This window comes from Dromiciops gliroides, chromosome 1 (genome assembly GCF_019393635.1).
Source record: "Dromiciops gliroides isolate mDroGli1 chromosome 1, mDroGli1.pri, whole genome shotgun sequence".
Taxonomy (NCBI): Eukaryota; Metazoa; Chordata; class Mammalia; order Microbiotheria; family Microbiotheriidae; genus Dromiciops; species Dromiciops gliroides.
In genome coordinates this window covers 457,973,737-457,991,341 of record NC_057861.1, presented here as the reverse complement: position 1 = coordinate 457,991,341, position 17,605 = coordinate 457,973,737, and the positions used below count along the sequence as shown (strand labels likewise).

The following is a 17,605-nucleotide window of genomic DNA, read 5'->3' as shown; positions in this document are numbered from 1 at the left end:
AATTGTCTTTCTCACCACCTCAACTCCTGCCCTTATCCTCGGAAATTTCAATTAATACATTGATACTCTCTCAAGAACTCTCACTTCTCAGTTCCTCAGTCTACTTTGTCATGACCTACTCCTCCACTCCAAATCAATTCAAATCCCCTCTTTGAAAAGAAACCTTTGCCTTTCTCCCTCCCCACACCCAACCCTCTGTTAATGCCTTCCCTCTGAGATTACTCTCCATTAATACTGAATAGTTCTGTGTATGTGGTTGGTTGCATGATGTCTCCTTCTTTAGAATGTGAGCTCCTTTAACAACCACATGTTTGCCTTTCTTTGTTTCCACGGAACTTAGCACAGTTTCCAGCACATAGTAAGCACTTCAGTGCTTGTTGACAAGCTAACTTGATGGTTCAACTCTCTATGTTCTACCAATCCACAATATCCTGATTTTAGTGCTTTTCTTGAGCTTTCTTATATAGACTTCTGTGGAGAGACCATCTTAATATAGTGCTTTTGATACTTCAATAAATAAACCTCCTTGTATGATCTCCAACATGTATGCTTCTTCTACTAAATTCCTCTCTGTAGCCCATAATACCTATTAACTCTAGTCCCTTGAAGATAATCAATCAATATTTGTTGATTTGGTTTCATTTAAATTGTGTTAGAATTTTTGTTGTTTAGTCATATCCAATTCTTCATGACCATATTTGAGGTTTTCTTGGCAGAGATACTAGAATGGTTTACCATTTCCTTTTCCAGCTCATTTTACAGATGAGGAAACTGATTCAACAAGGTTGAGTGACTTGCCCAGGGTCACATAGTGAGTGTCTGAGGCCAGATTTGAACTCAGGGAGATCAATCTAGCTAACTCCAGGCCCTGCATTCTAGCCTCTGCACCACTTAGCTGCCCTTGTATTAGATTGCTTTATAATTTAAATGAACCTCAAAAATTAGCAGAAAACAGTTTCTTTGGAACTTTAAAGACACTTAGAGAATGGTCATTTTGCTCATAGAAATAACTTTGTACCCTGTGATCCTCTGACAAAACTGAATATAAAGTGATCATTGAAGCTGCCTTGTTTCTGTATTGTTCAGTCCAGTTCTCCAAACTGTGGGGGTAGCCAAAGGACAGAAACCAAGATTTCTGGAAACTCTGATTTCCTCTTTGTAACATGGTGACTCTTCTCATTGACTATTATTATAAAGAATCACTCTTACACACAAAAAAAAGAATTACTCCTATTGTCTGAGGTTTTCAACCTGTTTTCCTTCAGAAGTTAGGAATAGTTCAGTCTGACTCTCAAATTATTTTCTAGCATTGCCTCCTGGCCATCACTCAAGAGGGCTGAAGGTAAGACTCCTCCCTCAGGAGAAACATGGTTCATTTTCATTTTTCAGGACAAACCATCTTGTAGGTTCTCTTTTTTGGTGGGAGTGGTAAACATGGTAAATATGCCCTGTTGTCCAAGGTTTCCAGGATTTAAAAAAAAATAAAACCTCAGACAAGTTCCTATGATTTCCTGGTAGTACCTACAATTTAATTTTGTGTCCCAGGCAAGAAGACCTTCAATTATAAAACAATAATTGCTTTCTTCCTCCTTTTTTCCAGATCATGCCAAAAACACTGAATCCTCAGTGGAGGGAACAATTTGACTTTCATCTCTATGAAGAGCGAGGAGGAATTATTGATATTACTGCATGGGACAAAGATGCTGGAAAGAGAGATGATTTTATTGGCAGGTTTGTGCTAGTCAGTCTTTTTATTTCACTCTGGAGGGAAATAGATTATCAAAAATGGTCTTTGTTTTAAATTTAATTCTCATAACCAACCCTTATCATTATGAAGGAAACATAGGACCTTACCAGAGGACAAATAGCTTTCCGTATTTCCCATTGCAAAGGACTGAAAGGCATAACTCAGTATTGACCAGTAGGTGGCAGTTTTGACCAGTTGATGGACAGAAACCACCCTAACTGGAAAATATCTGTGTAATAGGATTCAGAGGCAAGTGATTTCTTTCCTATACCAGTGCTCTCTTGATTGGAAACATTGGAAGTGGGGATAAGGGAATCTTGAATTTTAAAAAAATACAGTTGTAAGATAAACAGTTTTCATAAAACATTTAATTATCACCATAAAATTCTGTTTTTGCAAAGTACAGCAAAGGATGGAATCTTTAGAATCTCTTTAGAGATTCATAAAACTATAAAGAATCACCATGTTTTTAATATAAAGATGAATGGTAATTAAGCAACTATGTATTAATCTAATAATGGAGCAAGGTAAATTAACGGCTGAGGCATGTGATGTGAATATATATATATATGTGAACCTTAGATATCATCTAGTTCAACCCCCCTAATTTTACAGACAAGGAAATTGAGACCCAAAGAGATTAAGAAATTTACTGCTGCCTTAAGGACTTTATTACCTTTTATCTTGCACTGTATTATCTTCCTAAATAGTCTACCTGATTCTGGTTTCTCCCCTTTCTAATTCTTCTTCCACACAGATGTCAAAATAATTTTTCTAAGGTACATATGGGTTAGACTATGCTATTCCCTCTTTCAGTTATCTTCAGTGATTCTCTATTGCATTTAGGATAAAATACAAGCTCTTCACCAAACAATTTAAACCCTCCACAATCTGATTCCAACCTACCTCTCCAGATATGTTTCTTATTATTCCTATTCATGCACCCAAATTCAGTCAAATTGTCCTACTTATTGTAGCTCAAGCTTAGCAGTCCACATGCCATTTCTGTGTCTTCTCACACCCCACCCACCCAGTTCCTCCCATTCTTCCTTCATGTCTACTTCCTAACATCCTTAAGTTCTCTTCGGGGTCAGCTTAAGTGATTGAGCTTCAGATCTAAAGAACAAGTTATTCTCGGAGAAGTCATCTATAAGAAGCATGAGCACACAAGAAGCATTGAATCTGCTTCCATGAGAAACTGAGAAGCTTCTAATAGGGCCAGAGCATTCAGATCTCTTGGAGAAGGGTGAGGATATAGAATTGGCTTTTCCCCACCATGGCCAGAAAGGAAATGGTGCCTGAGAGGTCTGTGATGGGAGAAGGGATATGTGGGTAAATATTTAACAGCTAGGGGCAGCTAGATGGCGCAGTGGTTAAAGCACCGGCCCTGGATTCAGGAGTACCTGGGTTCAAATCCGGCCTCAGACACTTGATACTTACTAGCTGTGTGACTGTGGGCAAGTCACTTAACCCCCATTGCCTAAAAAAAAAAAAAAAAAAAAAATTTAACAGCTGACTCTTCCAGGGGGGAGGGATATACACATGACACACTTGTAAATTTAATCTGTGTTAACATCTTCTCCATCTCATTCTTAAATCTAGACAATCAAAAACACAGTATATCATGCCCTGATTTATTGCATTTGTCTCTTTCCAATGTATACACCAAAAAATTAACAATTGGCTCCATTTCAAACTGGCTCCAGCATACTCCTGTATTAGAATATGTATGAGAAAAGTCCCAGGCTAGGTCCCATGTTGAGAACTGGAAAAGCAGATTCAGAGGACAATGAATGAACAACATCAAATTGGAACTAGAATGAAATTCATAGTAAGAAACAAACCAAGGGAAAAAAGGCAAGAGGAAAACAAGGAGAGCTAGCAAATGTTCTAAGGACTTTTATATAAAGCAGAGAATTGTTATTATCATTTGTAATATGCTTATCCTCAATTGTATTACCCTTATGGTAATAATAATAATAAATAATAACAATAATAGCTAGCCTTTACATATCTCTTTAATGTTTATAAAGCACTTCACATGCATTATCTTACTTGATCCACACAACAACCCTAGGAGATAAGAATATTATTATCCCATTTTACAGATGAGGAAACTGAGATCGAGTCCTTAAAAGATTCTCATGTTCACATAGATACTAACAGGATTTAAAGGGAGATCATTCTAAGTCCAAGTCCAACATTCTCAGTTGTTACACTTCCACTTATACTCCCTTTTAAATATCTTGAGTTGGTTATATTCTTGATGAGGAGTAATGAATACAGGATAAATATCCCTAGGGTCTTCTGCTTATAGTGAGTCTGGTATGTAAAAAATCCTCCAAAAGTTAGTACTACGAATAGCATCTTGAAACCTGAAAGGAGCACCAGTGAACTGAAACCTGGACTTACTAGTAGTAATGATAATAACAGCATGTTGATATAACATATTGCATTTGTAAAGCACTTTTCTCAGAATTCTCTGATGTAAGGAATTCCTGTAGCATTACTCTCATTCAAAATTGGTGGTGGGGAAGAGGAAGTTTTGGGCTTAAGAGCTGACACCAGTCTGAATTTCTTTCCTCCTGGTATCTACTCCCTACTAGCTTACAGGGTCACAGTAGAAGCCTTAGAGAAAAGATTTCAGTGCAATATGAAGAACTGCCCAGTTCTAGAACTAGTTGAAAAAAGAACAAGCTGGGGGTAGAGCCAATATGAAAAACTATGGGCAGCAATCCAGCTGAATTCTTCCAACTTTCCCCTCCAAACAACTTTAAAATAATACCTCAAATCAAATTCTGGAGTGGCTGAGCCAACAGATATTCAGGGTGAGATATTTTCTACCCTAAGACAACTTAGGAGGTTGGCAGAAGAGGTCTATGACATCAGGATGGGGTCCAGGCAGAACACAGCAGAAGCACCAGTGGTGGACTTCAGAGGTGGTATCTAAGACAGTGGCAACAGCACCTTTGGGAGCTCTCAGCCTAGACACAGTAAGTGTGTTAAATTATTGATCAATTAGAGATTACAGGGGACTCTGAGCTAATATTCGGCACAGGACTGGATACTGTTTGGAAATTCCATTGCCCATATACAGTTCTGGGTCATGGTTCCAAGGCCAAGAGGAACAGAAGTGCTTGCAACTGCAAGAGAGCCCTTCCTGGGTAAAGACTAGAGCACAGATCAAGCAATCAGTGACCATACCTCTCCGTGGATCATACCACCCTGAAAGAAATAAAAACCTGAAGATCCCTTCCATCCCCAAAACTAGCTCTGAAATATCAGCACAAAAAAAAAAAAGCCTGAAGCTTGGGACAGTATCTCCCTACCTGCAGGTATGCAACGCTTAACTTTAATATAAAATTCAAAGTCAAGAAATAGGCTAGAAAAAGTAGCAAAAAATAATCTAGACATAAAAATCTAGTGATAGTGGCAGGGAAGCTCAAGACATAAACACAAAAAGAAAAAGCAATGTGAAGAACAGCTATAAGCAAAACCTCAAAGAAAAATGCAAACTGGACACAAGTCCAATATGAAATCCTATAAGACGTAAGAGTGGTAGAGGAAAATTTGGGGAAAGAAATTGAAGTGATGCAATAAAATTATGAACATCAAAAAATAGAATTGACCAAATGGCAAAAGATGCACAAAAACTCACTGAAGAAACAGTCCAGAAAAGTAGAATTGACGAGATGGAAAAGGAGGTATAAAATCTCACTAAAGAAAATAATTCCTTAAAAATTAGAATTGGGCAAATAGAGGCCAAGGACTCAATGAGACATTAAGAAATAATAAAAACAAAGTCAAAAGAATGAAAAAAAATAGAAGAAAATGTGAAATGTCTTTTCAGAAAAACAACTGACCTGGAAAATAGACCAAAGGTGTGATAATTAAGAATTATTGGACTACACAAAAAGCTATGATTTTTTAAAGAGTCTAAACATCATATTTCAAGAAATTATTAAGGTAAACTTCTCTGAAATCTTAGATACAGAGGGTAAAAGAGAAATGGAAAGAATTCACCAATCACTTCCTGAAAGAGATCCCAAAATGAAAACTCCCAGGAAGATTATAGCCAAATTCCAGAGCTTCCAGGTCAAGGAGACAATACTGTGAGCCATCAGAAAAAAAAAACATTCAAATATAATGGAGTCACAGTTAAGATCACACAAAATTTAGCAGCTTCCACCTTAAAGAAGCAAAGGGCTTAGAATATAATATTCTGAAAAGCAAAGGAGCTAGGATCACAACTAAGAATAACCTACACAGCAAAACTGAGTATAATCCTTCAGGGGAAGTGGATATTTAAAGGAATAGAGGACTTTCAAGTATTTCTGATGAAAAGACCAGAACAAAATTAAAAATTGGACATTCAAACACAAGACTTAAGAGAAGCATAATAAAGATAAACATGAAAAAGAAATCATGAGGGACTCAAAGTTAAATTGATTACAATACTATTTGGAAAGATGACACATGTAGCTCCTAAGAAATGTATCATTATTAGGGCAATTAGAAGGAGTCTATATAGACAGAAGGCATAGGCATGAGTCGATTATGTTAGCATGATCTCCAAAAAAAAGTGTGAGAAAGAGGGATTCACTGGGAGAAGGGGAAAGGGAGAAGAAGATTGGGGGAAACTATCTCACATAAAAGGTACATATAAGGAAGAGTTTTATAGTGGAGGGGGAAATGGAGTGACAGGCAATTCTTAAACCTCATTTTCATGGGAATTGGATCAAAGAGGGAAGAAAAAATAGAGAGAGAGACACATATATACAAGAATATATATGTATATAAACAGAGAGTTGGGTGTAGAAATCTATCCTACCCAACAAGGAAGTAGGAGAGTGATGATAAAAGGGAGGACAGATCAAGGGAGGCTCAGTGGTCAAAAGCAAAAATTACTTTTGAGGAGGGTCATGGTCAAAACAGAGAGAAAAGAAGAAACAAAGAGAAATAGGATGGAAAGAAATACACAGTAATCATAGCTTTGAATATGAATAAGATGAGCTTACCCACAAAACAGTAGCACATGACAGAATGGATTAGAAATCAAAATCCAACAATATGTTGTTTACAAGAGACACACTTGAAACAGTAAGATACACACAGAGACAAAATAAGGGGCTGGAATAGAATCTATTATGCTTCAGCTGACAGAAAAAAGTAGGGGAAGCAATCATGATCTCAGATAAATCAAAAGCAAAATTAGATTTGATTAAAAGAGATATTCAGGAAACAAAAAAGAGAGATTCTGGGAAACTATATTTAGCTTAAAGGCACCATAAACTATGAAGTAATATCAAAACTTTCTATAGCAAATTTCTTTGATAAAGGGGTCATTTCTGAAATAAATAGGGAACTAATCCAAATTTATAAAAATAAGAGCCATTCTACATTTAATAAATGTCAAAAGATAATGACAGTTTTCAGAAGGAGAAATCAAACCTATCAATGGTCACATAACAATATTTTTAATCACTATTAATTAGAGACATACAAATTAAAACAACTCTGAGATACCACCTCTCATCTATCAGATTGACTAACATGACAGGAAAGGAAAATGACAAATGCTGGAGGGGATATGGAAAAATTGGGGCACTAATACACTGTTGGTGCAGTTGTGAACTACTCCAATCATTCAGAAGTCCAATTTGGAACTTTGTCCAGTGACCTATAAAACTATGCATACCCTTTGACCCAGCAATACCATTACTAGGTCTGTATCCCAAAGAGATCAAAGGAAAAGAAAAATTACCTATATGTAGAAAAAATATGTATAGCCACTCTTTCTGCAGTGGCAAAGAATTGGAAATTGATGGGATGCCCATCAATTGGGGAATAACTGAACAAATTATGGTATATGATTGTGATGGTATACTGTTGTGCTATAAAAAATGACAAAGGGGATGATTTCAGAAAAACCTAGGAAGACGTATATGAACTGATACTGAATGAAGTAAGCAGATAATTGTACACAGTAACAACAATATTGTAACCATTATCAACTGTGAAAAACTTAGCTACTCTTATAAATACAACGATCCAAGATAATGTTGAAGGAGTCATATTGGAAATGCCATCTACATACAGAGAAAAAGACTGATGAACTATGAGTGTGAATTGAAGTATAATTTTTTTCACTTTATTTTTCTTGGGTTTTTTTGCAATATGGCTAATATAGAAATGTGTTTTGCATTATTTAACATGTATAAGTGATATATTGTTTGCCTTCTCAATAGCTTGGGGAAGAGCTGGAAGGAAGAAAAGAATTTAGAACTAAAAAAAAAGATGTTTAATAATGTTAAAAATAAATAAATAATTTGAAAAATTTCAAAGTGTTAAAAGAAAAAAAAAATAATGGGCTCCCTTGGGGAAGAAGTGAGTAGCCTGACATTGGCAGTCTTTAAATATTGACTGCATAAATCCCTTGCCAGAGGTGTTGTAGAGGGGATTTATGCTTCAGGAAGGGGATTAGGCTAAATAATATCTGAGGTTCCTTCCAACTTTGAGATTTCTATGATCCTTTCATTCTAAAATACCTGATAGTTCTCTAATTTGCTTCCATTAAGCAATTGGGTGGAATATTTCAACTCACCTCCGAATCACCCCTGCCTCTCAGAGATAATCAGGGGTCTCTTTCTGCATGTTAATCTCTCTAGCCAGCAGGTGGAAAGCTCTTTTTAAGATGGGTTGCTATGGAGCTCTCATTTCCCACCTCCCCCCATGTCCAGTCAGTTGACAGGTTATCCATTCTATCTCCTCCACATCAGCTGTCCTCTTCCCTCCCTTCATACAACAACCATCATCTGTTGGGCACTAATCACCTTGCATATAAAAACTACTGTAGTAGTTTTTGGTTTTTGGTTTTGTTTTGTTTTGTTTTGGCTGGGCAATGAGGGTTAAGTGACTTGCCCAGGGTCACACAACTAGTAAGTGTCAAGTTTCTGAGGCCAAATTTGAACTTACATCCTCCTGGATCCAGGGTTGGTGCTTTATCCACTGTGCCACCCAGCTGCCCCCTGCAGTAGTTTTCTCACATCTCCAACTTTCCCTCTCCAATGAATCCTCCATGTGGTTACCAAGTTGACATTCCTAAAACATAGGCCTGACCATATTACTTCTCTGTTGAAGAAGCTTCCTTGGTTCCCAATTGCTTCTAGGATAAAACATAAACTTGTCAAAAAACAAACAAAAAACATAAACTTCTCTGTTTGGCATTTAAAGCCCTTCCCAATGACTTTATAATATTTTTTGAGGCTGATTGCACATTATGTATGCTACATTGCAGCATATCTAACCAGTTTGTTGTTCTCTATATAGTTATCTTCCAAGTGAAATGTACTGTATACAAAATAACAGCAATATTGTTAGAGGATCTGCTGTGATTGACTCGGTTATTTTCAGCAATGCAATGATTCAAAACAACTCTGAAGATCTTATGAAAAATGCAATCCATCTACTACATTTATCTTCCTTATCCATGATTTTCCCAGGTTGCCCTGAATCCTCTCTCCTTATGTCTCTATCTTTTGGAGACCCTAGTTCACTTCAAGGCCCAACTCAAGTGCTCCCCTTCTTCTAGAGACCTCCCCTAATTCCCCCAACCAATGCTACTTGTCCCCGAAATCACTTTGTATTTTTTACGTATATGTACTGTTTACTTATCTGTGGACATGTATCTTTCCAGAAGACTGTAAATTCCTTAGAGTCAGGGACTATTTTTCTTCTCATCTATATAATTATCACCTATGTGACTTGTACATCGTAGATCTTTAACAAATTCTTGTTGAATGAATGCAGGAATAAATGGCAAAGAAGTTGAAATGGGAAACATCCAATAGGAGCCCCATTCCCACAACCTACAATGACTTAAGACAAAGCCCTGAACAAAGCAGTGAGATCTAGTGGAAAATGTCTTAGGATGTGCTCTGGCATTTACTTCCTCTGTGACCTTGGACAAGTACTGGGGCCTTAATTCTCTCTTCTATGAAGGATTTTGACTAGAAAATCTCTAATGTTCATTTCATCTAGAAATCAATGCCCAGAATATCTGTGTGGAAAAAATTTTTTTAATGTTTACCAAACCAGGTATTGTTAGGCACTGAGGATGAATCATGAGGTGAACAGTAGCAGTCACAAAAAGAATTGGCTAGCTGAAGAGCTCCCTGGAGCCTATATGGAGGTAGCAATGACCTTTTCTTCATAATGTTTCTGTCATTCTCTACAGAAGATTGAAGACACGTATACTTTTCCTCTGACTTTCCTGGAAGTCTTGAAATAGTAGCAAAGGTTCCTATCATAGAACCATAGATTTCAAGCTGGAAATGACCTTAGCAGTCATCCAGTTCAATAACCCAATTCCTTCATTTTATAGATGAGGAACCTGAGGGTGAGACTGTGACTAAATTGCCTGAGGTCCCTTAGGTAGTAAGAAGTAGAGCCAGGATTTTAACCAGAAGCTCTGATTATCTTATAAGTTTCTAGAGTCTCCCTTCCAATCAAAGAAGAATTTGGGATGTCAGGGAAATCAATCAATTAGATCTCAAGTATGATTCTACTGCACATGCAAGAGGGTCCATAAAGGGAAACTAGAGTCCATCATCACATTGAATCAACAGTAGGGACTGAAGAATGTTAGAGCAGGAAGAGATCTTAGGATCCTTCTATTCTAATACTATCTAATACCATATATAGATAAGGAAAATAAAACTCCAAGTGGGGAAATGAGCAGGCCAAGATCACTATGGTAATAAGTGGCAGTTCCAGGCTTGAATCTGATGTCTTATGAGTTCAATCCAGTCAAATATGGGAGAAAACTTTAGTAAGGACAATAGGAATAGTCCTGACATCTCATCTCTGCAATGATCTGGGGGTTTTGGGGGGTTTTTTTTCTATTTTGCAGGGCAATGAGGGCTAAGTGACTTGCCCAGGGCCACACAGCTAGTAAGTGTCAAGTGTCTGAGACGAGATTTGAACTCAGGTCCTCCTGAATCCAGGGCCAGTGCTTTATCCACTGTGCCACCTAGCTGCCCCCCCAATGATCTGTTTTTAAAGAAGAGGTCCAATAAAACATAATGTGTTGAAAAAATATGTTTACCAAGCAACAGAAAATGGAATGGGTGCATTTATTATGCTGCAATCCAGAACAGATGTTATTAAGGGGCCATAGGCTGTGTAGATATCTGCCCAAAGTGAGGGAACTTAGCTAAGAGAATTTGTAGCACTTTTTCTTCTGTTACATTCCCAATTTTGTTCACTGGGCACAGAAATTATTGATTCTACTACCTAACAGAGTAGATAAGTGTTTTTAAAAGAAGAAGAAGAAGAAGAATCTGGGAGCAGCTAGGTAATGCAGTGGATAAAGCACTGGCCCTGGATTTAGGAGAACCTGAGTTCAAATCTGGCCTCAGACACTTAACACTTACTAGCTGTGTGACCCTGGGCAAGTCACTTAACCCTCATAGTCCTGCATAAAAAAAAAATTAAAAATAAAATAAAAGAATAATCCAAGTAAGAAACCAAATAGAACAATCCAAGAATAAAATTGCATGCATATATGAAAAAACTAAAGACAGCAATTGTGTGAAAGCTTGGAAGTGAAAACTCATGCTTTCTATGTATATGAGCTAGAATTTGACTCAATCCAAATGAATATGACCTTTTTCTGCTATAAGAATTTTTAAAATTTCAACTACACAGAACAAAAAAACCCGTTTAGATAAAGAAAATTAGTATAACCAGTGAAAAAATATATAAGCACTTATTAAGCCTGGTCATGGGCAGAAATCATGCCCACCTCATGCCAAGTACCAATGGTTCTAGGTCCTGCCAAGGATTAAGAAAGTTTTTAGGTGTGTTTGTGTGTGTAAAATATGAAGGAGTTTAAAAATGGTTCCTAGAAATGGGTAAATGATGATTCTGAATTATTTGCCCTTCTGAAATTTACCTGTGAACCTTTTAAACAAGAGTCATTTGCGCTCACCAAAATACTTAGGTGCACATCACCCTGATAAGCATTTACTGAAGATAAAGAACAGAAGCCAACATGGGTGAATCCTCAGGGTATCCAATAAGTACTTTATCTACCCAACAAGCATTCACTAACCATAGTGCTACCTATAAGTTGACTCAAGTGCTGTATACCATATTGTAAACTTAAACAACAATTAACTATTACTGTTACAAACTCCAAGGGAGAGTGATATGATTTTAATCTCCATATAATTATTTAACTTTCTTTTCACCTGCATTTTGGAAGGAGCGGCTGACTGCCACCTTTATGATAATCAGCTAATAAATCCCCATGATTGTTACACCTTTATGCATAGTCATAATGTGAACAAATTGGCTGCAGACAGCTGCAGTAAATCGCCAAGAATGAGTGCTGTCACAGAACAAGTTGTTTTTATGAACATACAGGATAAGTAAATCCCATGTCATGCCATTTTATTCAGCAGGAGTTGTTTGCAGTCCAGTATAGTGAGATTTATAGCATTATTTATTAGTATAAACATTCTTGTTTATCTTTAAAATGTCGTTGATTTGGGAGCATATATTTTAGGCTGCTGGATTACCTTTAATGCCATCTGTCTCATTGTTATCAGTGGGCATGAGTTGGCACTGCCCATGATAATCAAGGACTGTAAATGCAAACTTGAATAGTTTCAGCTATATTTCTATTAATGATATATGGTTTATCAGAGCTATAAGAAAAATGGACCCCAAATTGGCAAGTTGTGGGTAAGGAACAATGTCTTTAAATTATGAGCATGTATTTGAGTCTACGTATGACTACATATAAGCACTATGGCAAATGAAGGTCTTAAAAACATATTTCTTTTACTTCATTAACATTTTAAAACCAAAGGTAAATATATTTGAAGGGATCAAATTAATTTGAGGGTTTGACACCTAGTGGGTTCTGATTGTAGACATTTTTCATTTCCTGCACCAATACTACAAAGATTTTTTTTATACCCAACATAAATAAGAGTAGAATGAGAGAGAGAGAGAGAAAGAGAGAGAGAGAGCCCTGCATTATTCATCTAAACGCACAATGGCATATACTAGTCAGGAAATCTTAAACTGGAGGGTGATTTTTTTATTATGAAATATTTATATTTCCCCATTTCTTTTCTAAGCAAGAGTTAAATAAAATATTTTATTAAAAGAAACTGAGTATTGTTTAAATGAAGAATGGAATCTGGCCACTGATTCTTCTTGCCATGTTTCAGGATGAGCTGGATGTAAACCACATCTATTAATGGTTTCAATCTTCCTTTCCCTTTTGTTATTTTTTTCTTTTATTTTACTTTACATGTGTTTTCAGGAGGTGTTTTCCAAAAGTTCATGCTAGCAGTGGTATTTCTTATGGGATGGGGCAGCTCTCCTTAATGAACAGATTCTGTGCAACAAGTTGTACACTTATAGCAGTTTGTGGTCATTGAATGGGGAATTTAACAGTTTTGCAGAATTGTGCTGAAATATAAGTATTTCCCCAAAATCAAATGAACATCTGACAACAGTTAGGGAAACTATCTGTATTTTGTTACATCTTGTGATGTCTTGAAAGCTTCTGCATAATCATGAAACTTAGCAAATATTGTATTCGTTTCTTACAGTATTCTTCAAATTTATTGCCTAGTAAATTTGAGGGGGCAGCAGCTGATCATATTTGCTCCAGTTGTGTGATTCAGGTGGTAAAATAAATTATAAATTTGATACATTATTTCTGAATAGATTTACTTTAATATTTCAAGGTTTTATTTTTGTCATTGTTGTATCTACTACACCCACCAATGGAACTGGATATGCCTCCTTCCTAAAGCAGAAATTTTTCATGAGTTGTATGCCCCACCCAAAAAAATTATATCTTAATGGCTCATATTGTAGAGTGTCCAAAGGGGGGGGCAGCCAGGAGGTCCTGAAGCTCATACCTTAAAGATGATTTGAAGTCATTAGGGATATTTACCTTAGAGAAATGAAGAAATTAAGGGGGCTGAGGGTGGGATAGAAATACATACCTTTGAATAATTGGGGTACTATGATGTGAAAAGGGAATGGATTTGTTCTGATTAGTCTCAGAGATCTGAACAAGGAACAGAGGCTCCAGAAAATTTGTAGAGAAGAAGATTTTGACTCAACTTCCTGGCAACTAATGTGATCAAAAAATGAAATAAGCTGCCCCGGGGCATACATGATGAATTCCTGAAAGTTTCTGGGAAAAGAGCAGATGACCACTCTTCAGGTATTGCACAGCTAAGCGACTTGTTTCAGCACAAGTTTGTTTGGATGGCTTTGGAAGTACCTTAGAACTGTAGCATGTCATGATTCCAATGTCTTAGTCTTTGAAAAAGTAGCTGAGTTAGTTCTAAGTAACATTCACGCCACTTCTCACAGGATCAGAAAGACTCAAGGGAGGACCAGCTAGACCTTGGGCTTTACCAAAAAGCTTCCAAGGACACAGAGTTGTCTCCACATGATAATGACACATTGGAGTAGAGCGATAGTGAAAACTATACAGGTACAAAGGGAAATGTTTCCATTTGATTATTGGATTTTTAATTATGAGTTACTTTGAGAATCAGAAACCTAAAAGGGCAGAAAATCTTATATCTATAAAATAAGAAAAGAAAACTCTAAATTGTACTTATTTATTCATTAAAACCCCAAAGGTCATAAATCATACAAAAAACCCTTACATTATATGACAAAAATGATATTGCCAGAAGAACATAAATTGGAATTACCAGAGTAAGGAGAAAAGTAATGTGAGAGCCCACAATGCTTTTGGGAAGAAATGTTGTTTTTTTTTTAGTGAGGCAATTGGGGTTAAGTGACTTGCCCAGGGTCACACAGCTAGTAAAGTGTTAAGTGTCTGAGGCCGGATTTGAACTCAGGTACTCCTGACTCCAGGGCCAGTGCTCTATCTACTGCGCCACCTAGCTGCCCCAGGAAGAAATGTTAATAAACAAATGCAGGAAGAATATTAGCTGATATTTCTGTTTGCCACTTATGTTCCATATATAAGCATATATTTCTAGCAAAGAACTTAATAAGATCTTATACATTAAGCCAAAATATATTTAAATATCAAGTAATTTGAGTTGAGCATTGAGGAGGGTAGCAAAAAAAAAAAAATTGAAAAATATAGTTCAGAGTAAAAAAACAAAAGTCCAAAGGTTCACAGACTTTGTAGAAGCATCATACCTATAATAGCCTGAATATTTGCTTAATTTAAAGATTCAAACATCACAGAACATGGAGAATACCAGCTAGCATTGTCACAAGTGAAATTGACTATCTAGCAATAGCAAATGACCAATTGCCATTGCGGGAATCATTTTGACGTTAGCTGTTAGATCTACTTTTTAAAATAAAGGTCAGCCACCACACCAATGACTAGAAGAAAAAAAAATGAGGCAATGATATTTAATTCAATTATAATAGCTACCTTACTTTTTAAGTATTGGCATTGAAAATTGGGGAAAGGGGGGCAGGTAGGTGGTGCAGTGGATAGAGTACCAGCCCTGGATTCAGGAGGACCTGAGTTCAAATCTGACCTCAGACACTTAACACTTGCTAGCTGTGTGACCCTGGGAAAGTCACTTAACCCCAATTGCCTCACTAAAAAAAAAAAAAAAGAAAATTGGGAAAAAGGTAAAGACATTGACACAAACTGTCTATAGAACTTTAGCAAGTATAAAGCAATTTCCTCAATGAAGAGGCCAAAGGAATCTGGAATCTTCCAAGGTCAGCAAACACGAGATCCTATTTCAAAGTTGTAAGACAGGGGCCATCTAGGTGGCACAGTGGATAAAGCACTAGCCCTGGATTCAGAAGGACCTGAGTTCAAATCCGGCCTCAGACACTTGACATTTACTAGCTGTGTGACCTTGGTCAAGTCACTTAACCCTCATTGCCCTGCAAAAAACACACACAAAAAAACAAACCCAAAGTGGTAAGACATGGCAATCTATGGCAATACTGGTTTCTATTGTTAACAAAGGCCTCCATCCTGAACCTATGTCTGTGTAAGCTTAGTGCCACCTGAAGTCCTAGGATTGGTTTAATCCCATCTCCATCTCAGCAAAACAAAACTGCTATAAAGGTATCAAATAAAAAAGGCGGGGGGGGGGGGAGGTGGAACAACTAAAGAGAAAAAATGGAGAACTCCAGATAGATGCCTGGGTAAAAGATTGTAGCTAAATTCAGCTCCCTTCATCGTTTTTAAAATAGCAAGAGATAAGAAAAACAAAATGGCAGGAAACAACAGAGAGGATTTAGGAAAGAACTTACCACAAGAAAAACTAACAGAAAAACTAGTAGAGAGACCGAGAAAAGAAAAATGAGCAAATAATAATTTTTTAAAGGATCCGATAAAATAAATGAATACCATGGAGTAAAAAATGGACTCAGAAATAGTTGATGAAAGGAGAAGTTCCACCACAGGCATAATGAGAGCCTTAAAATGATAGTTCAATGGTAAAACAGAACATTCCAGAGTGTTCCAGAAGAACAATGGAATTATTAAAAGAAGAATGGAAATTAAAGTGGAAATAAGAGCTCTCAAAAGACAAAAAATACAATTAAGATTAGAGAATTTAAAACACATGAAAAAGAATCTTTCCGAAATAATGGATTCTCTTCTTAAAAATTTACAGATTCAAAACACAAAAGTTTATAGCTAGAAGAAAAATTTAACTAAATAAAAGGCAAGAAGGTTGGAAAAATATGATATTCACAAGCCAAGGAAACTGAGTCTAAAGATGGAGTGTAAAGCAATAATTTAAATATTATAGGTTTTCCAGAAAAACAAAATTAGTCTTATTTCCCTGCTTCATGAAGCCATACAAGCACATTATCCAAAAGCACTGGAAACAGAAAATGAAGTAAAGTCGAATAGAATCTACAGAATACCAGCAGTTGGGGCAGCTAGGTGGTGCAGTGGATAAAGTACCAGCGCTGAATTTAGGACCTGAGTTCAAATCCAGCTTCAGACACTAGACACTTACTAGCTGTGTGACCCTAGGGCAAGTCATTTTACCCTCATTGCCCCGCAAAAAAAAAAAGAAAAGAAAAGAAAAAGAAAAAGAAAAAAAAAAAAGAAAGACAGAATACCAGCAGTGAGAAAGCTCAAATTTAACTCATCAGGAGTTCTCATGACTGAGTGTTAGAACCTCAATTTTAAACACGTATTACAGGCATCTTAATGATAATCATTCAGTGTTCATTGTTTATGAAAAATTCAGGTAAATTTGAATATAATATTTCATTTTTATTATAAAAGTATTTTATTATTTTCCAGTTACATGTAGAGATAGTTTTCAACATTAGTTTTTATAATATTTCTGTTTCAAATTTTTCTCCCTACCCCCCCTTTCCCTCCTCCCCAAGACAGCAAGTAATCAGATATAGGTTATATATGTACAATAACATTAAACATATTTCTGCATTAGTCCTATTATAAGAAAAGAATCAGAACAAAAAGGAAAAACCTCAAAAAAGAAAAACAACAGTACCAAAAACAAAAGAAATAGGATGGTTCAATCTGGATCCATATTCCACAGTTCGGTTTTTTTTTCCCTAGATTTGGAGAGTCTTTTCCATCATGAGTCTTTTGGAACTATCTTGTACCTTTGTATTGCTGAGAAGGATCAAGTCTATTACAGTCAAGCAACACACAATGTTGTTGATACTGTGTACAACATTCTCCTGGTTCTGCTCATCTCAATTATGCAAGTCCTTCCAGGTTTCTCTGAAATCCGCCTGCTCATCATTTCTTACTGCACAATAGAATTCCATTACATTCATATACCACAACTTGTTCAGCCATTTCCCAATTGATGG

General features: G+C 36.5%; 1 protein-coding gene across 6 annotated transcripts in view; it reads left to right on the top strand.

Annotated features, from left to right (window-relative positions):
* The window catches only part of MCTP1 (multiple C2 and transmembrane domain containing 1), a 793,635-nt gene that overhangs the window by 495,823 nt on the left and 280,207 nt on the right, over positions 1-17,605 (top strand). For all 6 annotated transcript variants that reach the window (XM_044001060.1, XM_044001042.1, XM_044001050.1 and 3 more), the window contains one exon: positions 1,601-1,731. In XM_044001060.1, coding sequence (XP_043856995.1) covers positions 1,601-1,731 — 131 coding nt within the window. The remainder of the gene's footprint in view (positions 1-1,600; positions 1,732-17,605) is intronic.